Below are 26,287 nucleotides of genomic sequence, written 5' to 3' on the forward strand. Positions count from 1 at the left end.
TATATATATATATATATATAGACACATATATATACATATATACATATACATATATATTTATACATGTATATATACAGTAATCCCTCCTCGATCGCGGGGGTTGTGTTCCAGAACCCCCCGCGATAGATGAAAATCCGCGAAGTAGAAACCATATGTTTGTGTGGTTATTTTTATATATTTTAAGCCCTTATAAACTCACCCACACTGTTAACATTATTAGAGCCCTCTAGACATGAAATAACACCCTTTAGTCAAGCGTTTAAACTGTGCTCCATTACAAGACAGAGATGACAGTTTTTCTCACAATTAAAGGAAAGCAAACATATCTTATCTTCAAAGGAGCGTCATAAAAAGAGCCGTCAAGAGCAGAGAATGTCAGAGAGAGCTGCTAAGAAAAGCAAACAATCAAAAATCAATACATGCTTTTAAGTATACAGAAGCACCGCGATAAAGCGGCATTTTGTAGAGGAGCGTCCGTGTCCTCTGTGCAAACAGCCCCTCTGCTCACACGCCCTCTGTCAGGCAGAGTGAGAGAGAAAGATAGAGAGAAGCAAACAAGCACCGCGGGAAACATATCTTATAGCATTGAGGAGTTTTAGTTAATATGTAATACGTGCTCTGATTGGGTAGCTTCTAAGCCATCCGCCAATAGCGTCCCTTGTATGAAATCAACTGGGCAATCAAACTGAGGAAGCATGTAACCTAAATTAAAGACCCATTGTCCGCAGAAAGCGCGAACCAGCAAAAATCTGTGATATATATTTAGATGTGCTTACATTTAAAATCCAGCGATACAGTGAAGCCGAAAGTCGAAGCTCGATATTGAGGATTACTGTATATATATATATATATATATATATATATATATATATATATATACATATATACACACATATACACATATATACATATATATACACACATATATCTATACACATATCCATATATATATATATCTATATATCTATCTATATATCTATATATCTATATATCTATCTATATATCTATATATATATATATCTATATATATATCTATATATATATCTATATATATAAAGGGTGCAACGATACATGTATCGATATTGAACCGTTCGATACAGTGCTTTCGGTTCGGTACGCATATGTATTGAACGATACAAAATTATATACAGTAATCCCTCCTCGATTGCGGGGGTTGCGTTCCAGAACCCCCGCGATAGGTGAAACTCCGCGAAGTAGAAACCATATGTTTCTATGATTATTTTTATATATTTTAAGCCCTTAGAAACTCTCCCACACTGTTTATAAATATTCTCCGCACAGTTATACAGTAAACCCTTGTTTATCGCGGTTAATCCGCTCCAGACAGATAAATGAATTTCCACGAAGTAGGATTCTTTATTTATAAATCTAATATTTTCGCAGTTAGAGCATGGAAAACCTGTTTACAACCTTCTAAATATGTTTTTTAACATTATTAGAGCCCTCTAGACATGAAATAACACCCTTTAGTCAAAAGTTTAAACTGTGCTCCATGACAAGACAGAGATGACAGTTCTTTCTCACAATTAAAAGAATGCAAACATATCTTCCTCTTCAAAGTGCGTAAGGAGCGGAGAATGTCAGAGAGAGAGTAAAGTAAACAATGAAAAATCAATAGGGCTGTTGCTTTTAAGTATGCAAGCACCGCGATAAAGCAGCGGCAATGAAGGGATCAATGCGAAGGTAGCCTTTCAGCATTTTTTACAGGAGCGTCCCTATCTTCTAAGCAAACAGCCTCTGTGCAAAAAGCCCCTCTGCTCACATCTCCTCCGTCAAGCGCAGAGAACGTCAGAGAGAGAGAGAGAGCGAGCGCGAGATTAAAGCAAACAATCAAAAAATCAATAAGTGAACTTTTGGGCGCACCTCGATAAAGCGGCATTTCTTAGAGGAGCGTCCGTATCCACTAGGCAAAAAGCTTCTGTGCAAACAACACCTCAGCACACACCCTCTCCGTCAGGCGCAGAGAATGTCAGAGAGGGTGAGATAGAGGCAGAGACAAGCAAACAATCGAGCACAGCGCAGGAGGCATATCTTATAGCATTGAGGAGTTTTAGTTAATATGTAATACGTGTTCTGATTGGGTAGCTTCTAAGCCATCCGCCAATAGCGTCCCTTGTATGAAATCAACTGGGTAAACAAACTGAGGAAGCATGTACCATTGGGTGTGTTTGTATTTTCTATACTTGGTAGAATATAAAACAGTCAGGGATCCCCAAATAATGCAGAACTGTATGTGGTTGATACCTTATTTTTAGAACATTTCAAATGTTTCAAAATATATTTAGGAAGGCATTTCTGTGCAATACATATTTTTATTTAAGTTGTTTTTGTTGTATATACAGCTAATTGCTAGCACACCAGAAGATGAGTGTGAGGGGAGGTCCATCAGAGAGTGGTTCATTTTATGGGGACATGATATGTTCAATATGCTCCTGAGAATATACCCCAGAAGAAGGGTATAGCATAGCTTTTATTTTGGAAAGGGACCTTTCTCTGTAATAAACTCGTTTCCAAACTCTTTTATTTTTTTATTATTTTGTTTTTTCAGCAACATTTAATTTAAAAACTGTATTTTTGAGTTAAAAGAAATATATATCATTTTAATAAATTACAAATTAAAAAAGGCATGAAAATTTTTTTGTATCGAAAAAATATCGAACCGTGACACTAAAGTACCGAACCGTAAATTTTCTGTATCGTTGCACCCCTAATATATATATACTAGCAGAATACCCGCGCTTCGCAGCGGAGAAGTAGTGTGTTAAAAAAGCTAGAAAAAGAAAAGGGAACATTTTAAAAATAACGTAACATGACTGTCAATATACAGTATTTGTTTTGTGACTGTTACTGAGTGTTTCTGTCATCAAGGATTTGATTATCATTATTTCTTTCAATCAGGTTCGTATTTGTAGGATGTGTTGTGTTCAAGTTACATTCCCTGTTTCTCAATCGTTGTAAAGATGACAGGTTTCATTCATCGATTCGTTTCTTACTGCATCAATAAACAGCTCGTCTTCTTCTTTATCTGAGACCTGACACACTGCATGCACGTTTTTTTTCACACTGTCTTCCTTTAGCGGGACATTGACTTTTTCCAACGTGTGCTTTGTTTCCGCAGTAGTTGGATTTATGAATATGCTTATATGTATCAGGCGCTTATATTTTTACTGCCTTTTCAATTGTGTAATTGGTTTTGTTCAGCGCTTTTGGAACTGTTGCTTTTATCTGTGCACTGCGTCAGTTCACGTGAGCCGCTCGGTGTACATGCATCGAAGGTTCCCAGCTGTGCTGGTGCCATCTCGTGCTATGTCCATGGCTGTATTTAACGTTACCTTAGTCCTGGCACTTAAAACTTTCTCTCGCAGTTTCGCTGAGTTTGTGTCAAACACCACCCTGACCATCTCATCTTCCTCTCCATAAGCACAGTCCTTCACCCGTGACTATTTAGTGGCAGTTTGCTATTGGATTGCCGCTGACGGACGGCCTTATATGGGCAGGCACTAAATTACAAACGCCAGCGGCAGCCTGTCTATGAACTTAATTTAAAGTGTAGGTTTACATCGTGCTTTGTTTCCGAAGTAGCATCATGAATATGGTTGTATATGTCACTTTCGCCGCTTCTTATTGTTTAGCTGCCTTCTCAATTATATAATGCATGTTTTCTTCAGCTTTTGAGGTCTTCCTGGTTTTCTATGTACTGCGTGATTACGTGGGAGGCGTGATGATGTCACCGAAACTCCGCCCCGGCGTTGAAGCTCATCTCCATTACAGTAAATGGAGAAAAACTGCTTCCAGTTATGACCATTATGCGTAGAATTTCGATATAAAACCTGCCCAACTTTTGTAAGGAAACTGTAAGGAATGAACCTGCCAAATTTCAGCCTTCCACCCACACGGGAAGTTGGAGAATTAGTGATGAGTCAGTGAGTGAGTGAGGGCTTTGCCTTTTATTAGTATGTATATATATATATATCCGACCTGCGGCGTAGCATACGCCACATAATTATTCATTGATGGGTGAACATTAGAACAATCTAGACGAGAACAGGCCATTCAGCCCAACAAAGCTCGCGAGACCTATCCACTTGTTTCCTCCAAGAAAACATCAAGTCGAGTTTTGAAAGTCCCTAACGTCTTACTGTCTACCACACTACTTGGTAGCTTATTCCAAGTGTCTATCGTTCTTTGTGTAAAGAAAAACTTCCTAATGTTTGTGCGAAATTTACCCTTAACAAGTTTCCAACTGTGTCCCCGTGTTCTTGATGAGCTCATTTTAAAATACAAGTCTCGATCCACTGTACTAATTCCCTTCATAATTTTAAACACTTCAATCATGTCACCTCTTAATCTTCTTTTGCTTAAACTGTAAAGGCTCAGCTCTTTTAATCTTTCCTCATAATTCAACCCCTGTAGACCTGGAATCAGCCTAGTCGCTCTTCTCTTGACCTTTTCTAGTGCTGCTATGTCCTTTTTGTAGCCTGGAGACCAAAACTGCACACAGTACTCAAGATGAGGCCTCACCAGTGCATTATAAAGGTTGAGCATAACCTCCTTGGACTTGTACTCCACAGATCGTGCTATATAACCTAACATTCTGTTAGCCTTCTTAATGGCTTCTGAACACTGTTGGGAAGTTGATAGCTTAGAGTCCACTATGACTCCTAAATCCTTCTCATAAGGTGTACTCTCGATTTTCCGACCGCCCATTGTGTATTCAAACCTAATATTTTTACTTCCTATGTGTAATACTTTACATTTACTGACATTAAATTTCATCTGCCACAAATCTGCCCAAGCCTGTATGCTATCCAAGTCCTTCTGTAATGATATAAGGATTCCAAATTATCTGCTAATCCACCTATCTTGGTATCATCTGCAAACTTAACCAGCTTGTTACTTATATTCCTATCTAAATCATTTATATATATTAAAAATAGCAGCGGCCCTAGCACTGACCCCTGTGGAACACCACTCTTAACATCGGCCAGTTCTGATGAGGTTCCTCGCACCATCACCCTCTGCTTCCTGTGTCTGAGCCAATTCTGCACCCATCTAAAAACATCACCCTGAACTCCCACTTCTTTTAACTTGATGCCCAACCTCTCATGTGGCACCTTATCAAATGCTTTCTGAAAGTCCAGATAAATAATATCATAAGCTCCACTTTGATCGTATCCTTTGTTGCCTCCTCATAGAATTCCAACATGTTAGTAAAACACGACCTCCCTCTTCTGAACCCATGCTGACTGTTCAGAATAACTCCTGTCCTTGCCATGTGTTGCTCAATCTTATCCTTAATAATTCCTTCCATTAATTTTCCTGTGATGCTTGTTAAGCTTACTGGCCTATAGTTGCTTGGATCTGCCCTGTCACCCTTTTTATATAATGGGATGATATTTGCCATTTTCCAGTCCTTTGGAATCTCTCAGTGCACAGTGACTTCCTAAAAATATGTGTCAAGGGTTTATATATGTACTCACTAGCCTCCTTAAGAACACGAGGATAAATATTATCTGGGCCTGGTGATTTGTTTGATTTCATCTTATTTAATCTGAGCAGCACTTCTCCCTCTACAATTTCCAAATCCCTCAGTACCTCCTTAGTAGTTGCATTTACCTCTGGGAGGTTATCCACTTGCTCACTTGTAAACACCTCAGAAAAATGTAAGTTTAGGGCATCTGCTATTTCATTGTCTGTATCTTTTAATTCCCTTTACTATTCCTGATGAACTTGACCTCCTCCTTAACTGTTCTTTTACTACTAAAATACTGAAAGAATCTCTTGGGGTCTTCTTTCACCTTATCTGCTATATTCCTCTCCAACTGTCTTTTAGCCTCTCTGATATCCTTCTTAAAGGTTGCCCTCATTTTCTCATACGCGCTACGGTTCTCTTTGCAGTCATTAGTCTTATATGCCTTATACAGCAGTTTTTTCCTTTGCAACTTCTTTTTTAAATCTTTATTAATCCATCGTGGAGTTTTTTTTAGTTTCCTATTACTTCCAAATTTAGGTATGTATCTGTCCTGCATTACATGTAAAACATTTTTAAACCTGTTCCACTGCTCCTCGACTGTCTCCACATTTAAAAGCTTATCCCAGTCTATCCTACTTAGACTTTGTCGCATCTGCTCAAAATTAGCCCTACTAAAGTTCAACTTAACAATTTTAGTCTTTGCATCTGTACTCTTACAAAATACTGAGAATTGTATTACATTATGGTCACTTGACCCTAGTGGTTCAATCACCTCTACACCCTCAATTCTATCCTGATTATTACAGAATACTAAATCCAGACAGGCTTCACCCCTTGTTGGTGCTTTAACATGCTGTGTTAAAAAACAGTCGCTGATTACTTCTAAAAACTCCTGCTCTTGTGCTCCTCCATCTGTAAGGTTATCCCAGTTAATATTTGGATAATTAAAGTCCCCCATGACTATAATATCCCCCTGTAAACTTGCCTTTTTAATATTACTAAAACTATTACTAAACACTTCCTGAAAGACACAGTTCAGCAATCCCCTATTCAGCATCGCAATAGGGCGGCAGCCATCACTCCGGGTTCCGTGTCGGTCTAATAAAGGAAAAAAAGAAGGGGCACAGAAGCAACAGAGAGAACAGAAGCCTGCGGGGACAAACAGACGGCAGCAATGAGAGAGACCTGTTAGCAAAGCAAAGCAGCCCAAACCGAAAAGAACAATGAAAAGTCAACGTGGCTCAGAGGTACATGTGGACTGTAGCAGAAACCAAAGCAACTGAGGAAGTGTTTGGTGTGGTGTTGGGCACATGAGCAGGCAGTGGAGTGGGCATGCCTCGAGAGCTAGGGTGGGCGCGGGAGGAGGGTTAGAGTTGGCGGGCGGGGCTCCGTCATGCATACCCCATGGTCGGGCGACTTGGTCGATTTATATATCACTAGCCAACCCGCGGCGTACTATACGCCGCATACTCAGGCCGGTTTTTTTAATGACTTTGAAGCACAGGGAGAAAATTAACATTTGAAAAATCGGTAATGTAATAAATCAGCAAGAAAAACAACATTGTAACAAAGCACGGAACGAACCAACACACAATCGTCCGTGACTGAAAACTGGCGGACCGCCATCACGCCTTCTCCTGCCAGATGGAGGGTGCACGGCGCTCAGGCGTGGAGGGTGGAATGGGAGGAGAGGAGAAGGACTTCCATTCTGCTTCCTCCGTCATGCTAGTCTGCTGATTTCTCGTTCTGTATGCACTGCCTGCTCATGTGCCCACCTCCAACTCGTCACTTGAGTCGTTGTCGTCTTTGCACAGTCCAGATGCACCTGTGAATCACGCGGACTTTTCATCACTCTGTGCGGTTTTGGCTGCTTTTCTATATATAATCCACCAAGACACCCGACCACAGTAGTAGCGAGGTGGAAGGGGGGTGTGTACAAAGGGTAAGGACATAACCAGTGGGAGCGTATGAGTCGCACTTAGTGGGAATTCCACAGTTTGCAGCCTGAATGGGGTTCAATGGCTTACCCACGCCTCTCTGCACCGGGTAGACACACGCTCAATCTCATGTATAATTATTTATTGAATGCTAAACACTTCTGGAAAGACATGGTTGTCTAAAACGGGTTGGTGTGAGAATACAACAGTAAGTGAATGAAAAGATAGAAATCTGGAGAGAGCAAAACACAATACAATAGTGAACCCGCTGCATAACAAACGCCGCATAATTATTTATTGATGGTTGAATACTTCTGGAAAGACACAGTTGTCTAAAAAGGGAGGGTTTGAGGATACAACAGAAAGTGAATGAAAAGATGGAACTCTGGAGAGAGCAACATATAATTGTCCATGAGTGAAGAAGACGCATGTTTGTCGTGGATGCAAATTGCTGTATGTAGCGTGTAAAACAGTTTGCTATGGTGCACGCGGTCATGCGTCGTAACTGAAACCTCGTTTTTTAAAGACTGCTGACTTCATTGTGTTTTAACCTCAGTTGTAAAGGATTGTTTTAAGGATTCCATGGGATACCCCTCGCGAACCATTTCACGTGCTGCAAATGGCGATTCATTTCCGCGAGAAACATGCCTCTATGAACAGTCAACGTGGCTCGGAGGAGCATATGGCCTCTACGACAGACGAATATAAATGACGCCGTTTTTTTCTGTGTCGTCACGTCCGAGTTGGTGGGCCGTGGCTCTGCGAGTTGTTGTCATATCCAATGGTCTTGGAGTTGGTGGGCGTGGCTCCTTCCTGCGTGCACCATAGGTGTCTTACTTGTCGGCGGCTTAGTGAATCCATGCCCCTTCCGGCGTGCTTTCCATGGGTGTCTTGCCTTAGTGAATTATATATATAGATAGAAAGATAAGAACAGCTCACTACTCAAAACGTTTATTTTGGGAGATGTTAAGACTCGAACCCAGAACCATCTGAATTGGAGTCTGCAGCTCTGACCAGTATACTACCCGAGAAGTCAGGACAACACACAACACTAACCGGATTTCTTTTTCTTCAGTTATAGTCTTGGAAAAAAGCGCATTTGTTCTATTATACTTGTATCTTTTGTGAGTGTTTCTTTCATATTGGGAATTCAGGCTTCACACATTATACACTTCATGTCTACATTTTGTCAATTATTACTAAAACATTAAAAACATTTCTGTTTTCATGATGTGTTTACTGTGCATAGATCGTTGTAGACACGGAACACACATGAAATGCAAGTGTTCCAAATAACAATAGTATTTCTAAAAGGTGTCATTTTGCTTGACTTCTCGCTCTATACAACTCTAAGCAACTGACACGCAGGTAAACAGACTTGAGCTGAGAAAACTGTGCGGGGAGGGGGATGTGATAGGAGACTGCTGGCCGTTTGCTTCTTATCAACACATCTAAAGGACAAAAGACGCTGACGGAGAGGCGAGAAGCGTTTTAAGGTGGGACAGATCTACGAGTTTTTTTGTAGGCTCTGGTAATTCTAGTGTTAACTGTCCAAGGTTTGGCTTACTTATCTGAACTTATTGTAACTTACAAACCAGAACGTACATTAAGATCTCAAAATGCCAGTCTGCTAATGATTCCAAAGTTTAAGAAAATAACAGTGGGGGGTCGAGCCCCTAAACTGTAGAATGGTCTGCCTGCTACTATAAGAGATGCCCCTTCGGTCTCAGCTTTCAAATCCAAGCAGAAGACTCACTACTTGAGTATAGCATATCCTGACTAGAGCTGCTGCTTAACTGTGCAGACTGTATCTGTTTTGTTAGTCATTAGCACTAATCCTTAAAATAATATGACAGTTATAATTTGTTAATAACTCTTACCAATTCTGTTTCTCTTCTCAGTGCTCGAATGTGGCACTTGGTGCAACTGCCCACCTGCCAAGTTGTTTTGCCTGCCTAAGGTAAAGTCCTCTCTGATGGAGGATCGCAGGAATCATCAGGTAGAGGGGTCCTTTCATCTGATTTACTGGCCCAGCACTGACTCAGCAGTGGAATGGCCAATAGATGGAGGCAGCTTGACGGTTGTATTGTAATACAATTTGTTTTTGTATAGCCCAAAATCACATAAGGAGCGCCACAATGGGCTTTAACACGCCCTGTCTTTTGACAGACCCCAGCCTTGACTCTCTAAGACTCTAGTTGTATACCACTACTTGAGCCAGCAAAAAGTACATTTTACCTTACCTCCACTTCACATTTGCTGAAATTCATTTATCCACGTTCTTTTGCCATTGTCTTTTTAAAGAAGACGGTGATATTTATATTGGTTTGAATATTAAAATATGCAAAATTCTGGGAAGACTCAGGGTGTGGCAGTAGGCTCATGCACGTGCATACAATTTCATGTTCATTGGGATTTCTAAAGGGGAAATGCGTGGAACTTGGTGTGCGCACAGTTTTATGTATCTAGATTCTCCTGCACATATGCACATTTCCACATTTGTCTGTATGCCATGTTTCAGTGCAAATTCTATGCCTGGCATTATACAGGAGGATCCAGGTCACTACTTGTCAAAAACTTTAAAATCTTATTGAAACTACTCCTGGATGTCTCTGTTTATTTTTTTATTAAAATATATATATTTTTGAGACAAAAGTTTTAAAACATTATCTTTGATGTTTTAACAATGGTTTTAACACTGAAGGTTTTACCAAGTGGGGACCAAGATTTTGTGCACACTTCACTGTAAGAGCCACACTTGGTGAATATGTAACAATGCCAAAATGTGCAAATGGATAGGAACGTGAGAAAATACACGCGCACACACCAGGGGCCATTTAGCATTACCAATCCAACTAACCTGCGTGTCTGACAAACACACCTTTTTATTTATTACTAGCAGAATACCCACACTTCGCAGCGGAGAAGTAGTGTGTTAAAGAAGTTATGAAAAAGAAAAGGAAAAATTTTAAAAATAACATAACATGATTGTCAATGTAATTATTTTGTCTTTGATACGAGTGTTGTTGTCATATCTATATATATATATCTATATCTATATCTATATATACACACAAAGTAATCCCTCGCTATATCGCGCTTCGACTTTCGCGGCTTCACTCTATCGCAGATTTTAAATGTAAGCACATCTAAATATATATCACGGATTTTTCGCTGGTTCGCCGCTTTCTGCAGACAATGGGTCTTTTAATTATGGTACATGCTTCCTCAGTTTGTTTGCCCTGTTGATTTCATACAAGGGACGCTATTGGCGGATGTCTTAGAAGCTACCCAATCAGAGCATGTATTACATATCAAGTAAAACTCCTCAATGATATAAGATATGCTTCCCGCGCGGTGCTTGAGATTGTTTGCTTCTCTCTATCTTTCTCAATCTCTCTGCCTGACGGAGGGGGTGTGAGCAGAGGGGCTGTTTGCACAGAGGACACGGACGCTCCTCTACAAAATGCCACTTTATCGCGGTGCTTCTGTATACTTAAAAGCACATATTGATTTTTTGAATGTTTGCTTTTCTTAGCGAGCGCTCTCTCTGACATTCTCTGCTCCTAAAGGCGCTCCTTTGAAGATAAGATATGTTTGCATTCTTTTAATTGTGAGAAAGAACTCTCATCTCTGTCTTGTAATGGAGCACAGTTTAAACGTTTGACTAAAGGGTGTTATTTCATGTCTAGAGGGCTCTAATAATGTTAACAGGACGGGAGAGTTTATAAGGGCTTAAAATATATAAAAATAACCATACAAACATATGGTTTCTACTTCGCGGATTTTCACCGCGTCTGGAACGCAACCCCCGCAATCGAGGAGGGATTACTGTATATCTATATCTCTCTCTCTATATATAAAAATACCAGCAGCAGCGGAGAAGTAAAAAGAAAAGGAAACATTTTAATAATAGCGTAACATTACATATATATATATATATATATATATATATATATATATATATATATATATATATATATACACATATATATATATATATATATATATATATATATATATATATATATATATATATATATATATACATATATATATATATACATATACATATATATACACATATATATACACACATATACACACACACATAAATACATACATACATACATACATACATGTGTACATATATATACACACACATATACTATGGGGTGCCAAACAGGCAAATAAATTGATTTTGTGAATATATAAAGTCACTTTCGGAATATATAAAGTCAAAACTTGAATATATAAAGTCACCGCTGGAATATATAAAGTCAAAACCTGAATATACAAAGTCAGCGTCGTAATTTATAAAGTCATTCCTGATTATATAAAGTCAACATCGGAGTATATAAACTCACTCCTGAATACATAAAGTGAAAGTCAAAATCTATTGATTGAAACGACTCTGAACTGAACTAAGTTAACAAAAACGTATTCAGAAAAATACATTTAAAAAACACTGTTCGGTTAATGTTTTGAAAATGATGCATGTGCCCTGCCCAGGATTGGTTCCTGCCTTGCGCCCAGTGTTGGCTGGGATTGTCTCCAGCAGACCCCTGTGACCCTGTGGTCGGATTCAACGTGTTAAGAAATGGATGGATATTCCAGCGCTGACTTTATATATTGAAGTTTTGACTTTATATATTGCAGCGCTTACTTTATAGCCTGTATTCCGACGCTGACTTTATATATTCAAGATTTAACTTTATAGATTCCAGCGCTGACTTTACATATTCCGATGCTTACTTTATATATTCCGAAATATTCCAATGCTGTCTTTATATACTCAGGTTTTGACTTTATATATTTGGGAATGACTTTAGGCTATATATTCAAGTTTTGACTTTATACAGTGGTGTGAAAAACCTTCCTGATTTCTTATTCTTTTGCATGTTTGTCACACAAAATGTTTCTGATCATCAAACAAATTTAACCATTAGTCAAATATAACACAAGTAAACACAAAATGCAATTTGTAAATCATGGTTTTTATCATTTAGGGAGAAAAAAAATCCAAACCTAAATGGCCCTGTGTGAAAAAGTAATTGCCCCCTTGTTAAACAATAACCTAACTGTGGTGTATCACACCTGAGTTCAATTTCCGTAGCCACCCCCAGGCCTGATTACTGCCACACCTGTTTCAATCAAGAAATCACTTAAATAGGACCTGCCTGACACAGAAGTAGACCAAAAGCACCTCAAAAGCTAGACATCATGCCAAGATCCAAAGAAATTCAGGAACAAATGAGAACAGAAGTAATTGAGATCTATCAGTCTGGTAAAGGTTATAAAGCCATTTCTAAAGCTTTGGGATTCCAGCGAACCACAGTGAGAGCCATTATCCACAAATGGCAAAAACATGGAACAGTGGTGAACCTTCCCAGGAGTGGCCGGCCGACCAAAATTACCCCAAGAGCGCAGAGATGACTCATCCGAGAGGTCACAAAAGACCCCAGGACAACATCTAAAGAACTGCAGGCATCACTTGCCTCAATTAAGGTCAGTGTTCACGACTCCACCATAAGAAAGAGACTGGGCAAAAACGACCTGCATGGCAGATTTCCAAGACGCAAACCACTGTTAAGCAAAAAGAACATTAGGGCTTGTCTCAATTTTGCTAAGAAACATCTCAATGATTGTCAAGACTTTTGGGAAAATACCTTGTGGACTGATGAGACAAAAGTTGAACTTTTTGGAAGGCAAATGTCCCGTTACATCTGGCGTAAAAGGAACACAGCATTTCAGAAAAAGAACATCATACCGACAGTAAAATATGGTGGTGGTAGTGTGATGGTCTGGGGTTGTTTTGCTGCTTCAGGACCTGGAAGGCTTGCTGTGAAAGATGGAACCATGAATTCTACTGTCTACCAAAAAATCCTGAAGGATAACGTCCGGCCATCTGTTCGTCAACTCAAGCCGAAGCGATCTTGGGTGCTGCAACAGGACAATGACCCAAAACACATCAGCAAATCCACCTCTGAATGGCTGAAGAAAAATAAAATGAAGACTTTGGAGTGGCCTAGTCAAAGTCCTGACCTGAATCCAATTGAGATGCTATGGCATGACCTTAAAAAGGCGGTTCAGGCTAGAAAACCCTCAAATAAAGCTGAATTACAACAATTCTGCAAAGATGAGTGGGAAAAATTCCTCCAGAGCGCTGTAAAAGACTCATTGCAAGTTATCGCAAACGCTTGATTGCAGTTATTGCTGCTAAAGGTGGCCCAACCAGTTATTAGGTTCAGGGGGCAATTACTTTTTCACACAGGGCCATGTAGGTTTGGATTTTTTTCTCCTAAATAATAAAACCATCATTTAAAAACTGCATTTTGTGTTTACTTGTGTTATATTTGACTAATGGTTAAATGTGTTTGATGATCAGAAACATTTTGTGTGACAAACATGCAAAAGAATAAGAAAACAGGAAGGGGGCAAATAGTTTTTCACACCACTGTATATTCCAGCGCTGACTTTATATATTCAAGTTTTGACTTTATTTATTCCGACAGTGACTTTATATAATCAAGTTTTGACTTTATATATTCGCGAATGACTTTATATATACAAGTTTTGACTTTATATAGTTAAATGTAGTCATCATTGCATAACTTTTTCTTTACCATAGAAATTTAGACTAAATTCAACTTCCATTCCTAACAAAGATATTTCTGGCGACTAAATAGAAGCTACTAATATCCAAATTCGAGCTATTGAGCTGTCTCCTGCCTGCCTGAATAAATCACCCTCGCTTCGCTCTTACTTTTTTACCGTTCATTTAATCATGGCTAGTGGCGGAAAAAGTATAAAATGGAAGGAGGATTACACTTAGTATGGCTTTACCAAAACAATTATTGATGGCGAATCGATTATTCATAAAGCTTGAATTGGTGATCTGTTTTTCTGCGTTAACCTCATATTTTTTCATACTTCTTCTCAAACCAAGGGGGTGTGAGGCTAAAATAAATTGGGAAGCGCTGATCAATGTAATCGGTGTACCAGGAAATCATGCATTGACAGAAGTTCCCCTTTGCTTGTTATTTAAATGCGTGATTTTTAACGCAATATGGAGCACATGCATCGAAGCTTCTCAGCTGTGCTTGTGCTAAGAAAAGGAACTATTTTAAAAATAACACGATTGTCAATGTAACATTTTGTAAGTAGTGCCTGGAGGATTCACCGTGGAGAAACTCTAGACACAGCGTGTGTATTAACTTGTGGATTTTTCTGTGAGTATTTGGTGGCAGTGTCACAAAGTCGTAACACTGCATTAGCTGCAGAGCGCAGCTCACAGCGAAATGAGATGAATGGGAGGAGAGATGATGACGTGACTCCCCCACCCGCCTAAACTGTCAATCCCCCACAAACACAATCTCTAGGAATTTGCATAAGCACAGCCCCTCACCTGCAATTTAAACTTAGTTACAAAGTGATCAAAACTCTCGTGCGTCCTCTCATTAAACTTGTATCCCGCATTACCCGTGGGCATGACAAACGCCAGCGGCAGCCTGTCTATGAACTTAATTTAAAGTGTAGGTTTACACCATGCTTTGTTTCCGAAGTAGCAGCATTCATGAATATGGTTGTATATGTCACTCGCTCGCTTCTTATTGTTTCACTGCCTTCTGAATTATATAATGCATGTTTTCTTCAGCGCTTTTTGGAGCTCTTCCTGGTTTTCTACGTACTGCGTTGACAGTCAGTTCATGTGATTACGTGGGAGGCGTGATGATGTCACACAAAACTCCCCACGGCTTTCAAGCTCAACTCCATTACAGTATATGTAGTAAAATAGCTTCCAGTTATGAACATTACGCATAGAATTTCGAAATGAAACCTGCCCAACTTTTGTAAGTAAGCTGGTAGGAATGAGCCGGCCAAATTTCAGCCTTCTACCTACACGGGAAGTTGGAGAATTAGTGATGAGTCAGTGAGTGAGTGAGTGAGTGAGTGTGTCAGTGAGGGCTTTGCCTTTTATTAGTACAGATGATAAATGGATGTACAGTTAATATATCTACAATTCCAGAACAATAAAGGTTTAATACTGGATTCATCAATTTCTAATTTTCATGATCAAGAAGAAAACCTTGATCAACATGGCAGTACAGTAATACCAAATACCACCCAAAGACACAGAAAAGAGGAAAATGATGACTCACTCTAGGTCCTGCTGCATGTAACAAAACATTATAAAAGCGGCCTCATCAACAGCTTTAACAGGAGTGTCAACAACTTCAATAAGACTAGTGGGACCCCCCTCTTATATTGGTACACTAGCAAAATACCCGCGCTTCGCAGCGGAGAAGTAGTGTGTTAAAGAAGTTATGAAAATGAAAAGAAAACATTTTAAAAATAACGTAAGATGATTGTTAATGTAATTGTTTTGTCATTGATATTGAGTGCTGTTGTCATATCTATCTATTTATATATCTATTTATATATATATATATATATATATATCTATATCTGTATATATATCTGTATATATATATATATATAGCATAATACCTGCGATTGGCAGCGGAGAAGTAAAAAGAAAAGGAAACATTTTAATAATAACGTAACATGATTGACAATGTAATTGTTTTGTCATTGTCATGAGTGTTGCTGGCATATATATATATATATATATATATATATATATATATATATATATATATATATATATATATATATATATATATATATATATATACATACATATACACACATACATATATATACATACTGTATATATACATACTGTATATACACATATACATATCTACATATATACTGTATATACACATTTATATATACAAATCTACATATATATATCCACATATATTAGGGATGGGACTCGATTAAAAAAATTAATCCAATTAATTAGAGGCTGTGTAAGAATTAATCTTGATTAATCGTATGTAATCGCACGTAAATTTGCCTCAAATCGCAAATGTTTTTTTTAATTTAAAAGAGTTTTAGTGGGCGACAGAATCAAATAATAGACATGTACATGAATATTGTAAACTGAAGCTGTTTTAATTTCTGAAAAAAAAAAGCCTTTAAACTGCATTTGAATTCAAAACAGAAACAAAAATATCATCCCTGGTTAAAATTGGGCAGACTTAAAAATAAAGTGGTAGTTTAAGTACTTTAAGTAGATTTTCAGAATAGTATTGTCTTTAAATAATAATAACCAAAATTTCAACATAAAGTGCAGTTTTTCTTCTGAAAAAAATAAGTCAGAAACATAAAAGGTAATTTGACCAACTTAATCTTTAAACTCTGAGTAACCTTAGCCAAAATTATTTTGTACATTAGGCTAAAACAGTGTGATCATTGAACATTTTGTAATTAGATGTAATTAGAATTACTAACGGTCACGGAAGTCCAATGATCCCCAGTAAGAGCCACAAAGTCTGCTTTCTGTAATGCATCTAATTTTGCTTGCTTTTCATTGTGCACAAAACCATGCTTTTATCAAGGCTTCGCTCGGGAAGTCGAAATGATCAGTCGTAGGAACGAGCTTTATTCTGACTCTAACATTTTTGTAGCTGTGATGTGTGCATCAGTGTAATGGATGTACCAGGAAATGATGCATTGACAAAAGTTCCCGTTTGCTTGGAATTGAAAGTGTGATTAAATGCGTTATTTTTAACGCGTTATGGAGTACATGCATCGAAGCTTCTCAGCTGTGCTTGTGCAAATAAAGGGAAACATTTTAAAAATAACGTAACATGATTCTGCGTTAACCTAATATTTTTCATACGTCCCAAACCAAGGAGATCTGAAGGTAAAATGAATCAGTAGCGCGTACATACTCAGTGCATCCCCTCTCGGGAATCGAACCTCGAATGTCGGCATTAGAGGCGAAGACTCTACAATTGAGCCACAGCATGTGGCTTGTCTATCTGAGTATGTACTGTAGATAGGGGTATATATATATACACATTTAAATATATACCCGCGTATCGCAGTGGAGAAGTAGAAGTTATGAAAAGAAAAGGGAACATTTTAAAAATAGCGTAACATGATTGTCAATATACAGTAATTGTTTTGTGAGTGTTATTGAATGTTGCTGTCATCAAGGATTTGATTATCATTATTTCTTTCAATCAGGGTCGTATTTATGCGATGTGTTGTGTTCAAGTTACATTCCGTGTTTGTCAATCGTTGTAAAGATGACAGGTTTCATTCATCGATTCGTTTCTTACTGCATCAATAAACAGCTCGTCTTCTTCTTTATCTGAGACCTGACACACTGCATGCACGGGTTTTTTTTACACTGTCTTCCTTTAGCGGGACATTGACTTTTTCCACTGTGTGCTTTGTTTCCACAGTAGCTGCATTTATGAATATGCTTATCAGGCGCTTCATATTTTTGCTGCCTTTTCAACTGTGTAATTCGGTTTTTGTTCAGCGCTCTTTGGAACTGTTGCTTTTTATCTGTGCACTGCGTCAGTTCACGTGAGCCACTCGGTGTACTTGCATCGAAGGTTCCCAGCTGTGCTGGTGCCATCTCGTGCTATGTCCATAGCTTTATTTAATGTTACCTTAGTCCTGGCACTTAAAACTTTCTCTCGCAGTTTCGCTGAGTTTGTGTCAAACACCACCCTGACCATCTCATCTTCCTCTCCATAAGCACAGTCCTTCACCCGTGAATATTTACCCGTGGCAGTTTGCTATTGGATTGCGCTGACGGACGGCCTTCTATGGGCAGGCACTAAATTACAAACGCCAGCGGCAGCCTGTCTATGAACTTAATTTAAAGTGTAGGTTTACATCGTGCTTTGTTTCCGAAGTAGCAGAACTCGCTTCTTATTGTTTCGCTGCCTTCTCAATTATATAATGCATGTTTTCTTGAGCGCATTTTTGAGGTCTTCCTGGTTTTCTATGTACTGCGTGATTACGTGGGAGGCGTGATGATGTCACACGAAACTCCGCCCCCACGGCGTTGAAGCTCATCTCCATTACAGTAAATGGAGAAAAACTGCTTCCAGTTATGACCATTACGCGTAGAATTTCGATATAAAACCTGCCCAACTTTTGTAAGGAAGCTGTAAGGAATCAACCTGCCAAATTTCAGCCTTCCACCCACACGGGAAGTTGGAGAATTAGTGATGAGTCAGTGAGTGAGTGAGTGAGTGAGTGAGGGCTTTGCCTTTTATTAGTATAGATAATTTATTGTAGAATACTTGGTCCTGTACCTAAGCTAAAGGCCTGGCCTCACTAAACCCACTGCAATGCATCATGGCACAGTTAAATTAAAATAATTCAGCAAGATACACCTGTAGTAGAAATAAGGCACTCAGATTCACACTGTGGAAAAATCATTGGATATAAAACACCAATTCCATGCACCATTAGAGAGCAAAGAAAACTACTGGAAAATGTAGTTAAGAAATCAATTAAAACTACTTGCATAAAGAATTAAACTACAACAGTCTTAGCGTCAGTTCTATCAAGACAATTTTATTCTGAAATGATACGTTTTCAGCTTTGAAATAAATACCTAGGGAGACACTCTTTTTTGAGTGGCAATATTACCACAAAGCCCAGGTACTCTATATATTAAAGCTCTACCTCCTCTAGTACTTGTATTTAGCCAATGAGTTTTGAACTGGCCGACATCTTGAGATCGCAGTTTACACTGTGAAACATTATGCAATTATAAGATGTCGAAGTCAAGTTGTGGTTATGCTAGTTCTAACTTGTATGTAATAAAGAGGTTTTTAAAACTAGCACTATACTAAACACAAGCTAGTGCAGCAATTTAAGCAGTTGGGTTATATGTTTATGCTTTCTTAATAGTAGTTCTAATCCTATTTGCTGTAATGTGAATTACATGAGAACCAATGTAAAAATTTGGACAACTCAACAAAAAAGTGATACAACAGCCAGCTCTCCTCGAATCAAATCACTGAACTAGAATCGGATAATGAAAGGTTAAATTACTGTCAGAAATAAGACCTACATTTCAGTTGAATTCAAATAAAACTTTTGAAATTTGTCTGTAAGGATGATCAGACATTTTGTGCTTCCCCATCCCAATCCCATTAAATGTCCCCAGTTAATCTTAGGAAATGCTAACTTTTTGCTCAGTTTTAGGCATGACATATTCCCGATTGCATTAAGTTGTGCAGAAATTTTTATAACTAACAACAATGGGTTTAAACAAAATAGAATGACCAGTTAAATCAGAACCTCATTTTCCAGTAAGGATATGTTCCTAGGTAATTATGTACAGTAATCCCTTGCTATATCGCACTTCAACTTTCACGACTTCACTCTATCGCTGATTTTAAATGTAAGCATATCTAAATATATATCATGGATTTTTCGCTGGTTCGCGGATTTCTGCGGACAATGGGTCTTTTAATTTATGGTACATGCTTCCTCAGTGTGTTTGCCCAGTTGATTTCATACAAGGGACGCTATTGGCGGATGGCTTAAAAGCTACCCAATCAGAGCATGTATTACATATTAACTAAAACTCCTGAATGATATACGATATGCTTGCCGCTTGATTGTTTGCTTTTCTCTATCTCTCTCACTCTCTCTGCCTGACGGAGGGGGTGTGAGCAGAGGGGCTGTTTGCACAGTGGCTATTTGCCTAGAGGATATGGATGCTCCTCTACAAAATGCCGCTTTATCGCGGTGCTTCGGCATACTTAAAAACACGTATTGATTTTTTGATTGTTTGCTTTTATCTTGCTCTCTCTCTCTCTGACATTCTCTGCTCCTGACGGCGCTCCTTTGAAGAGAAGATATGTTTGCATTCTTTTAATTGTGAGAAAGAACTGTCATCTCTGTCTTGTCATGGAGCACAGTTTAAACTTTTGACTAAAGGGTGTTATTTCATGTCTAGAGGGCTCTACTAATGTTAACAGTGTGGGAGAGTTTATAAGGGCTTAAAATATATAAAAATAACCATACAAACATATGGTCTCTACTTCGCGGATTTTCACCTATCGGGCGAGGGGGTTCTGGAGCACAATCCCCGTGATCGAGGAGGGATTACTGTATAGCGAAATATTCCTAAACATCCTCTGGCATTACCCGATACTGTTATTATGCACTACATGTGCCATGCAGGAATTAACAGTATAAATTAAATTGCACCAATGTATACGATATTAATACAATTTTCTGGAGAGACAGACTCTAGACACATACCTGCAGTACTGTTTTACAAAAAATAACAGCAATCCAAGCGAGTTCTACACTCTGCATACAGAGGTTGGTAATAATACAAACTCCAACTGTCCTGCTCTAATTTCTCTCAAACGCAAGCTCATTATGACATTATGTAGGGTAGCGTTTTAGAACCTGTAACATGCAGGATATAAAAAGTGTTTAAGCTGTAAAATAACCAAGGCATTAAAACACTGAAGCTTGACGAATGAATATTTAAACATCTAACAAAATGTAAACATATGATAATAAAAAGTATAATTTGACACATTTACAGTGAGTAGGTTACATTAAAACTTTGTTAACATGTCATTTTCTTTTATTTGCATTACATCTACATACCATATTTATTCATTTACATATACTCCTGTGCACTGTAAACATGTTTTGCAAGTGGAATGGGGGGATTAAGCCCATAATTTTACCTTATCACACACTGGCTAGTGTGCTACTCTCTGCATTGAAGCATTCAGTTTTGTTAACGAAAGGAGATAGGCATACACATGCAACATAATTAAACTAGTAGTAAACATTTACAGAGGACTGATCATGTGGGAATAGGCTCAAGTTCAACATCTTTAAATACAAAAAAAAAAAAAAAAATCATACTTTGTAAATTGGTCCTATCTACCATCCCTTTCCAAAAAATATGAATGTTTCTATTGCACACAGTGAATTTAATTCCTCAATGCCTGCACTAAAGTATCAGTCAGTTGTTGCTTTTCAAAACTCTTTCATCCTATGGATGCTACAACAGTGAATAAAGAGGAAAAAGAAACCCCATCCATCATCTTATCTGTTTTTTTTCAGTTCAGTGTCATATTTCAGCTATATTTTAACTAAACAATCTCTGTTCTGACAAACTTCTAAATGTTCTCAAAAACTGTCTTAAGAAGCAGATATTTTGAAGAAATGTTACACTGAATAAAATATTTATCCAAGCTGACAGATTTAATCATATACATATGACAAAAGATTTACAACTTACTTTTTGCTAGATGCTACTTCGTTCACTGAATTTACCTCATCTCTGCTTGTTAGGTCAGAGTCAGAATCAGAATCAGAAAACTGCTCTCCTTTAATCCTTTTAAACCTGGTTGGACGTTTAGATTCTGGCGTCTCTGGAACAACAGTTTCTGTGAATCCACACATAACAAAAATGCATATTTAACAACTGAGGATCACTTGAACACTGTTTTAAGCGTTTTATTTTATAAACTGATCAAATTAACCTAAAACAATACTGTACAAAAGGAAACCGTACAACTAAGATGAAATAAAAGTTAACCTTAGTGAATTGGGACTAATTCGAAATGCATAGTATGGGCAACAACAGATAATTACTTTCAAATAAACAATATAAAGCTCTAAGAAAACATTCAAAGTTATTCAGCCTGCCAGTGCACTACTACATCTACCGAATAACTTTAATTGAGAACAGAAAGATTATCTGAAGCCTAAATTTGAAGTCATAAAGTGCACGTTTAATCATTAGTTTACCGTGAAATTTGGCCGTCCTTAAGGATGGTTAACCACTAAATAAAACACTGACACGGAACACCCTGGACACAGTTCTAGTAACCCATCCTAAGTTATTTGATTGAAAAAAAAAATGACGGACTGATGCATTCGTTACAAAAGTACAGATACAGTACTGTTGTTACTTCTCTAAGAAATGAATAAACAAAGTGAAAGCACATTGTATGGACAACAATGAGAGAAAGGGATGTCTTTAGATAACTAGCAAATTGATTTACAAAATTAAAATTCGCATAAACAAAATCAGTCTCTTGAGCTACATAATAGTATTCTTAGTGTATTGTCGATTTACATTGTTAGTCTGCATATACATTTACTACTTGATACATTTTACCGAATCCCACGAGATAATAAACAGTGCTCTCTCTGACTGTCAAGACTGGAGCAGGGCCTAAACGCAGCGATGACTCCTTTTAAATGATATTGGTTCAAAATAAGAAATTCTTCACAAACTGTTTTTTTTCTGGGAGAAATTACGTTTAGACTATTTTAATTTAATGTACGTTTGAACAGTCCTATCGACTTTCTCAATTCTCTGATGCATGTAACTCCCACTGTTGGAATCGCCAAAAAACCTTCAGCTTTTGTCGAACTGCAACATTTCGCAAATCTACGTACGTATAAATCATAGCATAACACTTTTACCTCTTTATTTAATACATGACTCACTCTCTCCTTACCTGTTTTGTTTTCCTTTTCTGAATCTGGGCTTTCGGATCTACAGCCGTTAGTCGATTCTCCTTTCTTCTGACATTTCGTGTAACGAAAATGATCCAGATTTATTAGACTCATAATAAACTCAGCTTTTACAAAATATACACTGCAGGACGTTTTATGAATTTTCTCAATTCAAAAATTCTCGTCAGAAAAACAACGAGGCTATACAAAAGAAAAGACGTGGTAGACAAGAGGAAGATTGCTGTAACCTCACTCTGCGCATGCACTACTTTCCGTGAGGTCAGATATTTACAGCTTTAAGTCAAATTCCAAATAAACTGAAGGAAGAATCAGAATTACACATACAACATTAACCCATTCATAAATCCGCTGTGCTAATAATGCGAGTATACACGCCTTGCCATTACACGTAATCCATTTTCCCGCGAACCAGTCTCTGCGTTCCAAGTCTAACAACGAAAGTTCTAATTGGTGCGATGCCCGAACCTGTGGACCACTCACAACTGCACACAAATAAGGGTTATGTATTCTAGCGCGTGGACAAAATGAGGTTGCTTAAACCTGCCTTATGAATTAACATTAATACATATCATCACCGTAGGCGTTTTATTTGAAACTGTATTAGTCACATCATTGATTGACATTTATCAGTCTTTTGTAATACTTATTACATTGTATGCCGTTTTTAACTAAACAAGGCATACCTTACCCTTATCTCGTATTTACTGTATGTAACAGGAAAAGCAAGCCGGTCATGCAAAATTGTAATCCTCCTGCCACTGTTAGCACTGCTGTTTCACATTATGCTGGCTTCGAATCCTGCCCAGTCAGTGTTTATATGGAGTCTGCATGGGTTTTTCAGTGGGTACTCTGGTTTCCCCCAACCTGTGTAGCTAGAGTTAACTGATGGCTTGAATGAATCTCATGCTGGTGTGTGTATCTGTGGGCCCTATGAAACTAGCCCCTGTCTAGCTAGGGCTAATTCCAACCTTCTGTCCAATGTTGCCTGCATAGGCTCCAGACCGACACCATCCTGAATTTAATTAAGCAGTATGATAAATTTTTGTAATCCTAAAAATTGACTAATCTGAAACAAAATGTGTTCTTTAGGAAACCAGTAGAGAAATAAATATTGTTTTTAGACTTGTCATCTGCACAACAACACAGGCTGTAAATGAGTGGAAACATCTGAGAGGAGAAATTACATTAAAGTCTCCTTCCAAAATTACTTGCATTTCAGAAAAGTCAGTGTGCAAGATGTTAATTCCCTCCTCATAAATGCAATGATGTTATTTTCTGTGTAGCATAAATATTTTCTAGGATAAGATCTTTATTTTAAAAGTTTATTCTTAAATTGTTCTCTTCATTGAAGACACACTGTGGCTAAAGGGTAATAGTAACTATTGTAACAGAAAATTCATCCAGCTGGAACAGAGAAAGAAGAAAGCAAATTTTCCAGGAAAGACAGTTCCTGTCGAAAAATAAACTTCTAGTAAAATTCATTAGTCAGCATTGCACCATTTATTTTTCAATGCCGTTTTTCTAAAATATCCCTTAAAATAATAGCTTTTTCTGAATTATTTAGATAGATAGATAGATAGATAGATAGATAGATAGATAGATAGATAGATAGATAGATAGATAGATAGATAGATAGATAGTGTCATGGCGAAAAATTGTCACCAAGAGGCTTTTTTCCTGAAAATGATGACTATTAGGACTCAGGATAGGCAAACAGAGTTTAAAGCTTTATTGCAATAAAACAACAACACGGACTCAACCCAATTCAGCCAAATCAGACTGAGCCCCAAGCAGTTCAGAATTCGAAACTTATATAGTAATTTCTTCTCACTCCGACCTCGCTCAGTTAGCTTATATGCTGTTTTCTCTGACTCCCTTCTGCACATGTCTGGCCAATACCTTGAGTTCTCATGGGAACCATCATTATCTCCTGACTTTCCCTGCAGCTGGTCTCCGGTATTGTACTGTCTATTGTCCATCTTAGTTTCTGTTTTTGCTTATTTTCACTGACCAAGGCCGGTACAGACATTCTCTCTCTTCCATTTATGGGCTTTCCTCTCGTCACTTCCTCTTTCTCTGACTTTTAAGCTGGTTTGTCTGATGCCCAAAGCTAAGCTTTAATTTAAAAAAAAAATGGCATATGCCTTTATTTAATCATTTGCTTGATACGCTTAACTTGCCTTAATTTCTGCGCTAAAGTTAATTTCTAATATATTCTTCTATATTTATGCTAGTGCCTGAATATACTAATTTTACTTTCATGCATTACATCATCCTGACCTTGTTTGCAGCAACACCCTTTGCTGTTTTAATGCTAATTCACCATTCTAGCTGGCCTCTTGCATGCCTACCATGGCCATTTTTTCACTGATAACGTTTCTTAGCTTCCTAACTGTTGAACACAGGAGCACACACCCCCTTCTCTTGTCCTTGAAAGTTTTTTGCACATTATTGTCTTTTTCTATCCTGTCTTTCCTTTCTCACATTTAGTAATTCTGTGTCAAGCTTAAAAAATAATGCAATATGACTGATTTTTTATTTAACTATTTGCTTGACATATCTTATTTGCTTGCCATTCTGTTTTATGCTAAATCTAATGTTTCTGAAGCTGTTAATTACTTTTATGGCTATTTATGCTAATATGCTATTTATGCTAATATATACATTTTTCTCTTCCATAATCAATAGATAGATAGATAGATAGATAGATAGATAGATAGATAGATAGTACTTTATTTGTCCCAATTAGGAAATTTAGCTTTATGCACAAACTGGAGATAACAATAACTCCCTCAAATGCACACAAAAGTACAAAAAAGAAGAAAACTCTGACCTGGTTAAAGAAAAGAGAGCATTCACAATTAGGTATTATAAAGGCATATTGCTGTAGGTACTGTATAAGGGAGACCAAGTAGTAGTTCTTGACAAACATCTTTGGCATAATTTGTTAACTAAAAGTACTCTGTGAAACTTTTTTTGTTAAATCTTAAGTTTTTTAAAAATATCTGTGGCCACCTTGTAGTTTCCATTTTGTTTAACTCATAAAGTTGATGCGTGGTTTGGAATAGTTACCATAGCACAGTAGCAAATGGATGTATGACTGGCAACCTTAGAAAATCTCCAGGTGTGCATATCAGCCAAATTGGTAACATGAGTTTTATTTTTATGATTTTTTTTTAAACTTTGATTACCAATATTATATCAGATATAACATGCAAAAGAAAAATAAACTGCATTAAAATATCAATGAATATACCTTTCAGAAAAAATACATTTCTGTTGTTTTTGTTGCATATATAGTGTTAAGGACCCATTTCGGACAAGAAGCTATTTGGGTTCAATTTCACTTTGTGGGTATGAAATTTCCCAAGAATTGAAATAATGCAGTATTTGTTGTGCTCAAATATCCGTCATGAAAGTAAAGAAAATAATGACTGGT

At 37.6% G+C, this 26,287-nt stretch overlaps 1 protein-coding gene across 3 annotated transcripts in view; it reads right to left on the minus strand.

Annotated features, from left to right (window-relative positions):
• Positions 1-23,291, minus strand: part of smarcad1a (SWI/SNF-related, matrix-associated actin-dependent regulator of chromatin, subfamily a, containing DEAD/H box 1 a) — a 285,741-nt gene extending 262,450 nt beyond the window's left edge. Inside the window, exons 1-2 of one of the 3 annotated variants that reach the window (XM_039751123.1) lie at positions 22,830-23,286; positions 21,599-21,746 (exon numbers count right to left, since the gene is read on the minus strand). In XM_039751123.1, the coding sequence (XP_039607057.1) occupies positions 21,599-21,746; positions 22,830-22,941 (260 nt within the window). In that variant the 5' untranslated portion in view covers positions 22,942-23,286. Of the gene's footprint in view, positions 1-21,598; positions 21,747-22,829 lie in introns of all 3 variants that reach the window. The other 2 variants (XM_039751121.1, XM_039751124.1) reach the window with 2 other exon arrangements.
• Between the last annotated feature and the right edge of the window lie 2,996 nt (positions 23,292-26,287).

The sequence above is a fragment of the Polypterus senegalus genome, chromosome 4, assembly GCF_016835505.1.
Source record: "Polypterus senegalus isolate Bchr_013 chromosome 4, ASM1683550v1, whole genome shotgun sequence".
Lineage (NCBI taxonomy): Eukaryota > Metazoa > Chordata > Cladistia > Polypteriformes > Polypteridae > Polypterus > Polypterus senegalus.